At 38.1% G+C, this 12,968-nt stretch overlaps 2 protein-coding genes across 2 annotated transcripts; both read left to right on the top strand.

Moving 5' to 3' along the window:
• Window positions 1-82: 82 nt before the first annotated feature.
• On the top strand, window positions 83-10,197 carry LOC122004857 (oxysterol-binding protein-related protein 1D-like). Its single transcript, XM_042559682.1, has 9 exons — window positions 83-1,043; window positions 2,118-2,474; window positions 3,218-3,305; window positions 3,902-4,377; window positions 6,703-6,858; window positions 7,087-7,395; window positions 8,427-8,771; window positions 9,383-9,806; window positions 9,898-10,197. Exons 1-8 carry the CDS (start codon window positions 513-515, stop codon window positions 9,548-9,550), a joined length of 2,430 nt encoding a protein of 809 aa, XP_042415616.1. The 5' UTR covers window positions 83-512; the 3' UTR covers window positions 9,551-9,806; window positions 9,898-10,197.
• A 1,766-nt stretch (window positions 10,198-11,963) lies between these two features.
• LOC122007378 (dirigent protein 2-like) lies at window positions 11,964-12,437 on the top strand. The gene has a single exon (XM_042563249.1). The coding sequence runs from the start codon at window positions 11,964-11,966 to the stop codon at window positions 12,435-12,437; it is 474 nt and encodes a 157-aa protein (XP_042419183.1).
• The last annotated feature ends 531 nt before the right edge of the window (window positions 12,438-12,968 follow it).

Raw genomic sequence — 12,968 nt, 5'->3', positions numbered from 1 at the left:
ACCCATCGGTGTACTCCGGTTGTGAAGGGATGGGTATCTGGGTTCCACCTTTGTCGTGCGCGCTTGGCGAGAATTATAAGGCATTGCAAGAAGGATCGCAACGGAGTGGCGAACGGAGGATCCGCTCGATGCCCATCGTAGTCTCTCTCCCCACTGTCCACCGCCTGCCACACTGCTGCTGTTGCTGCCGCCGTTTCTGCTGCGCCGATCAGCGAATTTAATGGATCTGCCGCCCTCGTCGGCTTCATTGCGCTCGTCTTCTCTTTTTCACTCACTCGGTTTGACATTCTCGTTACCCTAAACCCCATCCCTCTCTTGATCTCCGTCAGATCTGGATGAGTCGCTCAAATGTTGCTCCGGCGAGCCCTCGCACGGTGACGCTTGGACCGTAGCTCCTCTTCGCTGAGTCGGAGTCGGCGTCATCGGTTCCTTTATTCTCGATCTCCTCTTCGCTGAGTTTCTGTGTCGGCCGGAACATCTACTTTGTTTGAAACATCAAAGCCGTCCCGGAGATGAACCCGCTGTGCTGCATTGCCCCTGTGTCTCTGGATCGGGGCGACCGCGGGGACCCCTCGCCCATGGTGGGCCTTAAGGCCGCGAAGCCGACGAATGGGGAGGAGAGCCCCACCAGGAACTCATCGAGCAAGAAGCTGATCCAGGAGCCAATGATCCTCTCGGACTCCGACGGCGCTGCGTGTCTCGACACGGAAGCTGAGGAGGCGGCGGCGCCAGAGAGCGGGGATGGGAGGGGCGCGAGCGGAAATGGGGCGGTGGCGGGGGTGCTGTGGAAGTGGGTGAACTACGGGAAGGGGTGGCGGTCTCGATGGTTCGTGCTGCAGGACGGGGTGTTATCATACTATAAGGTCCATGGGCCACATCGGATATCGCTCGGTCCGGCGGCGCGCGAGTCTGGGGTGAGGGTCATCGGGGAGGAGTCGTTGAAACGGGTGAGGAAGGAACAGCAGTTGGGCTTGGGGAGTGGAGGGTACCAGGGACTGTCAGCCACGAAACAATGGAAGCCATTTGGAGAGGTACATTTGAAGGTGAGATATGGGGTTTCTCTTTGTTCCGGCAGTGATGATTTCGCGTTTACCTTGCATGTAGATTATCTTGTTAATTTATTTTCTGTGACACCATGCATCTTTTCTTTCCGGCGAGTTTGGGGAATTGATGTTGGTACTTCCAATCGATATACCCTAGGAACATTGGACTTCTTAGATGTTGAAATTCAAACTCCTTTCACCTTGGTTTTCATGGATCTCTAGATAGTTTAAATTCATTCCACTACTATTGGTCTCCTTAAAATACAAAAACCCTTCATTGACTAGGACATGCTCTTATTTTTATATATAAATTGAACTTTGTGATGCTACTGATGATGGGGATCCAGTTTATTTTTTGTACCCTTCTCTAAATGGTAATTTCTATTTTTTTTATTCTTCCAAGAACCTGCTTTTGTCTTCCTTTTTTTGTTTTAAAAAAAAATAGATTCACTTTATTTTTCATCTCATTTTAAATTGAAGGTTAACATATTCTCCTATTCGTTTGAGAAAATATGAAAGAATTCTGTCAGTGAAATTGAAGATGGAAAAATATGACTGAATACTGTCAGCCAAATTGTCACGGTCAGAGTACTACATATAAGAGAAGCTGAAAGCGAGCAATAAGATGACCAAGATAAAACACCAAGGAATATACATGAGAGTGTTAAATGAAAATAAGATAGATGCTTCTAAATGCTCAATTTGATTATATAATTGTTTTGAATATGAAAAGTAACAATCATGGAAGGTGTAAGCAAGCTTTGCTAAAAATTACTGATACTATCATTTAATGTTTGCTACATGAAAGCCTCCTAACTTCCATGTGATTGAATCACATATTTTTCTATCTCCAAGTCAAACACTTTACTTTTCTCTGATATTAGCTTACTATTATCAAATATTAAATGACCAAAAATATGTTGTTCTGCACTGCTAATGATGAGTTTTCAATAGTTCCTTTATTATGGTGTTTGAGTCAGTCCTGTTAGTTCCTCCTAAATCTTGTTATCCAATGTTATTTTCTATTTGTTGTTTCATAATTTCAACATGTTAACAATGAATAATAATTTTCAGGTCTCTTCAGTTCGCATCAGCAAGTCTGATGATAAAAGACTGTATATTTTTACTGGTACTAAAACTCTCCATTTACGGTGTGATGCTAGAGATGACCGTACTGCATGGATTGATGCTCTATTGTCTGCTAAGGAGCATTTTGCACGTTCATTAGAAATTAATGAACCTGAATCGTCAGTAGAGGTTACTGTCTCAACTGAGAAATTACGAGCAAAACTGATGCAGGAAGGACTGAATGAATTAGCAGTGAAGGAATGCGAGTCTATTATGCTATCTGAAGTCTCTGAGCTGCAGGACCGATTTAAGTTCTTGCAACAGAAACATCTTATTTTACTTGATACATTAAGACAGCTTGAGGTAAAATATCTCTCTATGTTCTTGTAGAATAGCAGGCAAATGTTTGTATCAGTTCTCAGGCAAGCTTTGCACGGGTGGCTTATTTCTAAAAGGGTGGGGTGTACTTGTTTACAGATCGTTGATATTTTAGTTAGAAAGCTCCTTGACATATAAAATCATTATTCTACTAATTTGATCATATCTTTTTGATCATTCATTATGATTAGGTGTGTATATTGCACCTGGTCAATATCACATTTTAGCAGAACTAAGTGATATAGCTCTGAAACAGGAAATTGATTGTGTCTAATATGCTTAGATGATTTAAGTGCTTGGGATCAAAATGGCACAATAGGTTCATTCACTACGAAAAGGATTAGTCCATTTGGATGCGTCTCACTTCCATATATAAGGAAACCAAGAATCCCATGTCTTGGATTAGTCCATTTTGATTGCTGATTTATGTGTTCATAGGGAGGTCAGAGGGATGAGGGCTCAAAGGGTGAACTTCTCTGGCCCAGCAAGTAAGGTGGAGTTGGTGGAAAATGGACATGGATTCAGATACTAGCATTACTTTAAAAATATCGAACTTGTGTAATGAACTTTAACAAGAAATGGAAAAGAAAATCATAAACATTTAATCATATTATGTTATGTGTTGTATCACGTGTAACTGAATTTTATGAGAATATGAGTACTATGTTAAGCATCAATATTTGTTGTATGGTAACTTGTATCTCTGGTGCTTTTGTCTTCCAATGCAGACAGAGAAAGTGGAACTGGAGACCACAGTAGTTGATGAAAGAAAGGAGCGTGAAGCCCAACTGGGGATAGTGAATGGAAGATTTAGTGGTTAGTATGTTTGGGGTTTGTTGAGTAGCTATCCCTGACATATTAAAACTATAAATCAAGTGTTAAAAGGCATTTCCTTTGGCAATCTATATATATTCTCATTCCTTCATGGGAGGGAATCTAGATAACCTATGTGCGGGTTGCGTACTTAATAATGTTACAATTGTTTTAGACAAAGGAAAGGCAAATTGCCTACCCAATTAGTTATGCTGCGAAGTCAATAGTATGCTTGCCTATTCAATGTTTCTCTAAGCTGACAATGACGATTTTGGATTGTTAACCTTGGAAACATATCACCTTGTTTTGTCCCTTTGTTTTTCTGTTTTCTTTTCCTTGTTGGTATCCAAAAGCATCAACTTTTATTTTAACAACTAACCTGCATCTTAACTTCTAAAGTTCCCATCGTTACCTACGATGCCCTTCGTAAGAACATCAACATCCGATTTGTGAGTAGCTGTTTTGCTTTTCAGGGTGGCAGTTGACAATTGGAAGTTTTAGATAGATTAATCAATCTATGCTTTACCTTGAAACACACTTCATTTTGGATGGACTTGTTTTTTTTTTGCATTTCTAAAAAAGTACTTGATCCTTTTCAGATTTCTATTCTGTTAACTCAGAGGGCACAGCGACTGACTCTGAAGTTGACAATGAAAGTCAAGGTGCAGATGCTGATACAGATGAAGACGATGGAACATTCTTTGATACAAGAGATTTTTTATCTGTTGAGTCACTAAGAAGTGCTTCTTACCGAAGTAGGGAAGCCATGGGTAATGATTGCATTGCATCCACCTGTGGTATTGAATCCATCTTTTCTGTCAATGTTCAAGATGTGACTCTAGGGGTCAGAAGAATTGAGTATCCCTATGTTAAGCGGAGGAAGAAATTGCCTGAACCAAGGGAAAAAGAAAAGCCTGTTGGATTGTGGTCGATAATTAAAGAAAACATTGGGAAGGATCTTTCTGGAGTCTGTCTTCCAGTTTACTTCAATGAGCCACTTTCTTCCCTCCAAAAATGCTTTGAGGATCTTGAATATTCCTACTTGGTTGATCGGGCACTAGAGTGGGGAAGGCAGGTCTGATTCTTATCAGTTCAGTGTTTCATTTGGATAATATTCTAATCTGATTGTTTAGATTATTGTTCATTAAAACTTAGATCCCTTAAATTTATTCTAGTAATCTAAATTGACTACCAATTACTTTTTTTTCCCATTGAATATTTTCAGACAATCCTACTCTACAAAGTTTAACCTGTGATTTTTGTTGGAACTATCACTTGTAATGTCTATGCAACCTTATTAGTGGTTAAAAAATGGTGCTGATATGTCTAGAGTGAAGACACTTTTCTAGTTGTTTGTTACACTTCTTTGATGAAAAGTATATTGCAGCATTCTTTCGTTTGTCCATAGTATGCACCAGACAGTTATCTATATTTTGCATACATTAATTTCTTTTAGCCAGCCCATCTTATTGTGCATGATACTTTCTAGCTAATGTTTTGGATCTTTTGACTTGTCTTTTTTTTTTCCATCCTATACTTTTATAAACCTAGATTTGAGAAGTATGGCTACTTGTCTAAGAGATGAAAGTTCTATCTATTGAGCCTATGATTGATCTTGTAATCATAAATGATGGCAACTCAATGTTCCACTTTGGTACTTACTCAGCAGATGCTGGTGTAAACAGAAAGATGCATCCATCATATTGTCATGTAGTCAATTTCATACCCGACAAAGAAGAATTTTTGTTCTTATTCAATATACTACACCTGCCAATTAGTTACCGTGGTATGAGTAAAATTTTGTTGATCAGGGAAGCTGCCTTTTGGCTTAATTTGTTACTTGGTTGCTTTACATTTAAGATCACAGAAGAATAACAAAGTGCTACCTGGTAGCCAGCAAATTGAAATTTTGCTGGAATTTGCAGGGTAATTTTCTGCAGATTAGATTATACTGGCTAAGGAAAGATAGGATAGGAACCTCTAGATTTCTGAGGTAGAGTGGTAGACTGTCCAAAAAACAGCTCGTTACTGGTTGATCACCACTCTACAAAGATTATAAAAAATGAATGGATCACAGTCTAGCTTTATGGGAAATGAATTTCCTCGTGATATGTGAAATTTTCTCGGAACTGTTCCATAAGTTGACTCTTGATTAGACCTTGTTAGTCTCAACTCTCATGTGTATGAAGCCACAAGTCAGATTTCTGTATTGTGCTTCATGCATAAGCCTGTATAAGTTTCCACAGACTTTAGTCATCGCATATAAAAAAAATGCAGTAATTGCAGAGAATCTGTTATAATTCTTCTTTAATTTGAATTCTTAAAGGACACCACCTTGAAATCTTGTGTGCTTGAGGTGTAACTCCAAGGGCTTTTCTGGAAACATGAGGCTTATATGAGGTACTTCAATATGATGTCAGAATTGGGTACTTTTCCCAACATATGTGGGCTGGTGAAAGAACACTCCATTTATGGAAACAACTCCAACTGAACCAATTGATGCTAGGTTGAAATGATATTGAAAAAATCGCAGCTCATATTCTATCTATTTGGAGCCTTGATGGCAAGATGATGAGTTTGGGGCAGTAAGCTAGTTTATCTTTTAGAAACTTATGCAATGGAAATAGATTTGCATCAAACAAAAATGTTTTTCAAGAAGCTCAAGAGGCATAAATACGAACAAATTCAAGGATGACTAAGATTGAGAGGTGTAACCCAAATTGAAAGAAAAGAGTGGATAAGATGTCATGTCATTGGACTCAAGAAAGTAAATAGCAAGTGGCTTGGTAAACTGAAAGATACAGAAGCTATCTGAAGCAGTACAAGTATCAGCATGCCTTAATTAGTAATCTCATGGCTAGAGGAGGGAAGAGAGGATAGCAGAATTTTATTCAATGATCAGATACTCTCCTCCTTATAGGCCTTTATGATCGAATAAATAATACCAAATCTAATTATGGCCCTATAAAGAGAAATTTTAATTAAAGCTAAAATTAAATAATAAGTAAATGTTGTTAGAGTAGATATCAAAATAGCTTCTGATTCGAATGATTGCTGATTCTTGGTTAGGGATTACGATTTTTCTTTTTCTCTGAAAGAACAGGATTGACTAGCAAATCATACCATCATTTCTCTCTTAAGCATCCTCAATTCCTGGCATTCTCCTACAATTTAGAACTTAACATCATAAAATGTTTCTTCTACAATTTTTTAGATTATGGTTATTCTCTTTTACACATAAGGTGATACTAGTGTTTCTTTTAGAACTTTCTTTTTCAGTATTCATCCGTGTGAAGAAAATGAACTTGCAAGTTGTCGAAGTATTCTTTCACAATGCAGATCATTACTTTAATTATTGTTGTGATGCTGATAATTAGTGGATGTGCTGAAAATGGAACAGGGAAATAACCTAATGAGGATTCTTCACATTGCTGCATTTGCTGTATCTGGTTATGCTTCAACAGAAGGTCGACAATGCAAACCCTTCAACCCTCTTCTTGGGGAGACATATGAAGCTGATTATCCAGACAAAGGTCTCCGCTTCTTCTCTGAGAAGGTCAAAGTTGCTATCCTAGCAGCAATTAGTGTACACTATTGCAAGTTATCATGAGCAATACCTTTTCCTTGACTTCATGTTCCTTTGAACAACTAAAATTTTACCTTTTCCCTCTATACGTCTTATACCATTTGTTCTCTTTTCATCATTGTGTTTTTATTCCTGCAACAAGATCCTCTGTCCCAACATCACATTACTTGATTTAGTAAATATTTCTACAATTTTCAGGTGAGTCATCATCCAATGGTTGTTGCTTGTCACTGTGAAGGTAGAGGATGGAAATTTTGGGGTGACTCTAATCTTAAAGGAAAGTTTTGGGGTCGATCTATTCAGCTTGATCCTATTGGGATCCTCACTCTTCAATTTGAAGATGGAGAGACATTTCAGTGGAGTAAAGTCACCACTTCTATATATAACATAATTATTGGGAAAATTTATTGTGATCACTATGGTACTATGCGAATAAGGGGCAGTGGCGAGTACTCCTGTATGCTCAAGTTCAAAGAACAATCCATCATTGATCGAAATCCCCATCAGGTATGGCTGTGACCATTCAGATATTTCTGTTCTGTGACATTATCATTGCATTATGACAGTACTGAAACATTTATTGCCTCTTATTTTTAATGCTACATAAAAAATAAAAAAAAACAATATGTAAACCTCAGTAGAGTCAACTATTTTTATTAACTACCATGTCATTCCTTCTAGTAGAATAATTGACTGTGTACGCAATTGAAGGAATTCATATTAGTTCTTTCTTTAAGCATGTTGGATATTTTGGTTTTGAAACACTTCACTTCTATCCACTTGATACATCTTTAAGGAAAGTTATTTACAATACTAATTAGTTAAGAGTTGCTGATTAGGTAAAATAATCATTGCCCTTTATAGAAGATTTCTTGTTTCAGAAGTTTCATCCATTACAAAATCCAAAATCTTGAGTTACTTGCTATGATAAATAAGGGGCTTTACAGGAAAGAAACTACTGTTAAGAAATGAAACCACCAATAATATCAAATATGGCATTTCAAGGTATTATTTTTCAGTGGAAATTATGTCCAAAGAATTATATTATTCCCTTCTATCATATTACCATTGCATTTGCGATCTAGTAACTTCTACTGGTGCATGCACTTGTACTACTGGACAATAACTTTCAACATTCATGAATGGATATGGTGATAATTTAATAAGATTTCTGTGATTTCAGAAATGTCTTGATAACTTTGTTATTGAGAATTCTACAAACCGGATTCTCATTTCCAATATAGGTTGTTCTTTACTTTCACAAATGCCTTGATAACTTTGTTATGAAAGAATTCTACCAACCAGATTCTCATATCCTTGATATGTTGGCCTTTACTTTCAGTGGACCATTGTAGTACATTGTAGCACCTTGGGAACACATATCTGGGTTGACTGAAATGAGTTTCAGATGGTTCCTTAGACCAAACATATCCTTCCCTCAAAATAGGAGCCCTAAATTGAATGGGAAAATCGTAATTGTTCTATTTATGTTTTATTCAACTCTGGTATCTTCTCATGCAGTTTTCTTTCTTGTTCAGGTGCATGGTTTTGTGCAAGATAATAGAACTGGTAGCAAGGTAGCAATGCTGATAGGAAAGTGGGATGAAGCGATGTATTATGTGTTAGGAGACCCAACAATGAAGCCAAAGGGTTATGATCCAATGTCAGAAGCTGTACTTCTTTGGGAGCGAGATAAGTTTGTAAATCAAACTCGATACAACCTCACGCCATTCGCTATTTCCTTAAATGAGCTGACACCATCCTTGATGGAGAAGTTGCCTCCAAGTGACTCCCGCTTAAGGCCTGATCAGAGACATTTAGAAAATGGAGAATATGAACTGGCAAATGCAGAGAAACTCAGACTGGAACAATTACAAAGACAGGTGTTTTGTCTCACACCCTTTTCTCAAACTGATTCATTTGAATGTTGTTAATTGCCTGATTTCCTATCTCTGTGTCTTTACTAATATTCACAAATCACCGAAGAAAATATTTTTTTTTCCAACTTTATTGGTATCATAACATTTTTTTTTAAAATTTGTACTTACTAGAGAACTGAAAAGGATGTCATGATGTAATGCCAACATGATGCATAATCAAGCATAGGATAGGAAGAAGAAATAGTAATTACGAGAGGTGGGCACTCTTATATTTTCTTTATCAAGAAGAAATATTTTAATACAGACTCCAAAAAGTTGTAGAGGACAAAAATATAATTTGTAATATAGTGTGAAAATTTGTCAAATTTGATGCTTGATAATAAAATTATATCTATAAGCTAGTCTTGCGATCAGTACCAGAAAATTAATGAACTGATTTTATTGGCTTATTCTCCATGCATCTCCAATATCAATAGTGGTTGTTTTTGCACTATCATCCCTTCTGCATGTTCCCTGCAAACCCCTGTATGCATCTCCTATGAAATTTGTCACTCGATTCTATTTTTTTTCCTTTAGAGAAGGCTCATGGCAGAATAACATTGTCACTATTTTAGGCAAGGAAGTTGCAAGAGAAGGGATGGCAACCAAGATGGTTTCGAAAAGACAGGGAGGACGATTGCTACCAATATGTGGGAGGATATTGGGAAGCACGTGAGCAAGGGAATTGGGATGGAATTTCAAATATATTTGGCCAAAGTGACAATTTGTTGAGCATAGAGTAATACTTATTTTATCTACTATGTACATCTATATTGCAAGGAAATTAGCTATGCAGCAATTTATAATTAGGAGGATTGACATATTATCAAGTAACAGCTATGTGAGATCAACATTTCACTATGCCCCCATCTCATTTTAGTAGCTATTCTTGTTGCTCGATGATAGTAAAATAAACAAAGAAATTCTGGCAGCTTGTCTATAACACCCTCTTAGAATCATGGTGGTATTGGCATCACAAGCCTCTGCATCGAACCTAAGGTATTCTGTCAAAGATTTTGATTCCATTTTGTGAAATTTGCACGGTTACATATCAGGCTGATTGGAGCTATTTCTTCTGCTTAATTTGTAGGTCAATTCAGTGTCTTGTGGGGCTGGTTAGAAGGGCTCAGCTAGAGGTACGTATCTTTATATATTAATGCAGCTTCGAGACAATTGACAAACTCTCAAGGTTGCTTTCTGCTAGAAAATGGATCAATTTCATGTTGCTAGCTGCTAGAATCTCTTGGCTAGCAAAACTGGCTGCTCCAGAGGGCTTGTTTGTATTTGTAGCATTTGGTACCATTTTTTCCATTAAAGTGATATATATGAAGTGAATTATGCAATTGACAAAGGTGGAACACCCAGTGGAAGATTGCTCCATCATTTCTGACTTATCCTGTTACTATGTTTCTTTGAATGACGGCACTATCCTAGATCATTACCCAAGTATCATACTTCCCTCTTGGGTTTAAGAACTGTCCAAACGACCAAAAAGGGCAGCCCCATGATGACTATAGCACTAGCCAATACCATAATAATTTGTATTAAAGTAGTAGGGTTGCCTTACTGTCTCCCTACATGCATCTGCCTGTATCGCAATCTTCATTACAGAGAACCGTCTAGTGTGAGTAGTCTTGTTGGATAGAATATCTTAATACCACAGTTGTCTTTGTTTTGCTAAGTGCTAACTATATTCACCTTATTTTCAGAACATCGATGAAGATTTGAACAGCTAACAAACTTAATTGATAATATTCTATATGATTGACCTTTCCTTGACTCTTTTGATGTTCTTTTTGCTCAACTATGAGGTCTATTGCCCTGACATTAATCTCAGGCTGTACATTTTGTCCATCCATATGTATGCATATATTTCATTCATTTCATTAAAGTGCTGGCTTTAAGCTGATTAACCAACCCTAGACATAAGATCTCACTCATCATTCCCATCATGCCTGCTAATTGAACTCTTAAACCAGGTTTCTGCTTTCTTAAGTCTCCTTACTTTGGTCTGATGAGTTAAAACCAGGTTTGGACTGAGCGGCAACTCCACGTGAGCCCACCACGCCACAAATCCCAAAAGATCTCGTGTTATTGATTGCTATCCTATTAAGTAACCAACCTTCTCGCCCCATTTGGCTTCCATGAATTCTTCACGATCCAGCCCTTGTTCTGGTCCCGCATCTGACCGTAGCCCACCACTGCAATTTCATTATCCAGACTTTTGCCACAGTTCCCATATAATGATATACACACCCTGTAAATTTACAACGGTGATAGCTTCACAATTAAACTTAAGAGATCAATTAATGGTAGAGAGAGCACAAGACCTCAAAGTAGGATTCGAAGTCTGGGCCGTCTGCTTCAATGGAAACGGACACAAGCCATGTGCCACTTCCTTCGTAAAGGCCAAAGGGCGCTTCCTTCCCTAAAACACCCTTGTACCCATCACAAACACCAATATGTTTCTGAAAATTTCAATAAACTAATTAGATCGTGAATATATCAATAACAATGAATTGAATACAGTTATACTTATCCACCTTGGTGCTACACTTCATCATCTTGGTCAACGCAGGGGCAGTTTGCTTCAGTCGGTATGCCTCCATTCCCTCGGATACACTCCAATTCATAATTCATTAGACCTCCATTGCATCCATTCCATTATTGACGGTGTCGCAGTCAATAAGTTCTTGCTTGGTTTTGACCTGGTCTATTCCCTAGACTGCAGCAACGGTTGAGAAAGCCCAGTAACTTCCTCCAAGACCGATCCATAAAATCTAGATGTTGTTAAGGATCAATTTGTGCATTTAAACTATTGCTAGTGAAGCACATTGTTATTGTATTTTTTTTTTTTTTGATAATTTACTACAATTTTTATATTTCTACAATACTGAAATAATTTATTTACTCAATATGTTATCGATTAGTCTGAACTGGCGGCGTGTTGATCATGAGAAGTACTCGAGAAGAAGACTGGTCATCAGTTGACTTTCATCGGTTGACTTTCTCAAGGTAGCAACCTTGGCGACCCGCTCTTTGTGATGGATTTTGACATCATTCATGACATACACAGCATCATTCATTAATTGTATATAAAGTAATCGTTTGCCCAACAGCTTTATCGCTCCTAGCTACTCATCTTCCGTTAACTAAATGGAGTCGCCCAACCTCCTCCTCCTCCTCCTCCTCCTGGCGGTCGCCGCCTTTGCGGCAACTGGCGACGCCTACGGCAAGTTCCGCCACCTGCACCTGTATTCCCGCAACTCGGAACCGGCGCGGTCGGTGGATCTGCACCGGAACAACAGCTTCGGCAACATCTTAGCGTTCGACAACGTGCTTCAGGAGGGACCCGATCCGAGCTCGCGGGTCATTGCGCGGCCGCAGGGCATGGCGGTCATCGCAGATTTGACTGGCGCCAACGCCTTCACGGCTTACACCATTACCTTCATCGCCGGCGAGTTCAACGGGAGCTCGTTGTCGGTGCTCGGCTTGACGACGACGACGGGAGTGTCAGATCGAAGCATCGTCGGCGGCACTGGATACTTCCGCACGGCGAGAGGCTACATTTTGTCACAAAATATTGACGTGGGAATGGAGGATTACAACATTTACATAACGTTTTCTTAATTAAAAATTTGATACATTATAACTCTACAATTGTGATCATTTACTCATTGTACTCTACTAAATAAATAAATTCCCCAATACCATATCATCTCCATTTAATAGATTGGTCACTGTTCTATTATTTTCTGTTGAAGAATTTAATTTTTCACTCTATGGCATCATTTCTTCTGCTTGACAATTTGATTTCTTTTTTAGGTTTTTAGCTAGTAGTAACTTTCTAAGAGACTCTGTTACTTTGACCATATTATATAATATTGTGTATATAATGTTAATTAGTATATCAAAATTTATGTATATAATATTAGTTGGTATATCAGTAGTGATCGAGTTAGATTGAAGAAGATTTTCATTAATTTATGATAATAGGAAAATCTTATCTTTCTTGCTCTAATAAAATAATTTTATGATCAATTAACTAGAAAATTATTCAAATCATTACATTGAAAAGTTTATGGTCTTTACAAAATGATTTTGAATGATATGTAGCCAATGAATGACGACTAAATTAAACAAGGGCATTTAGAGGATGAG

Source organism: Zingiber officinale, chromosome 7B (assembly GCF_018446385.1).
Source record: "Zingiber officinale cultivar Zhangliang chromosome 7B, Zo_v1.1, whole genome shotgun sequence".
Taxonomy (NCBI): Eukaryota; Viridiplantae; Streptophyta; class Magnoliopsida; order Zingiberales; family Zingiberaceae; genus Zingiber; species Zingiber officinale.
This window is presented reverse-complemented; position numbering and strand designations above follow the sequence as displayed.

Bases quoted from the DNA above. Each gene is read 5' to 3' on its own strand.
- LOC122004857 (XM_042559682.1), top strand. From the start codon at position 513: ATGAACCCGCTGTGCTGCATTGCCCCTGTGTCTCTGGATCGGGGCGAC. The intron at 1,044-2,117 runs GTGAGATATGGG...AATAATTTTCAG, and splicing joins TTGGAGAGGTACATTTGAAG to GTCTCTTCAGTTCGCATCAG. The intron at 2,475-3,217 runs GTAAAATATCTC...CTTCCAATGCAG, and splicing joins ATACATTAAGACAGCTTGAG to ACAGAGAAAGTGGAACTGGA.
- LOC122007378 (XM_042563249.1), top strand. From the start codon at position 11,964: ATGGAGTCGCCCAACCTCCTCCTCCTCCTCCTCCTCCTGGCGGTCGCC.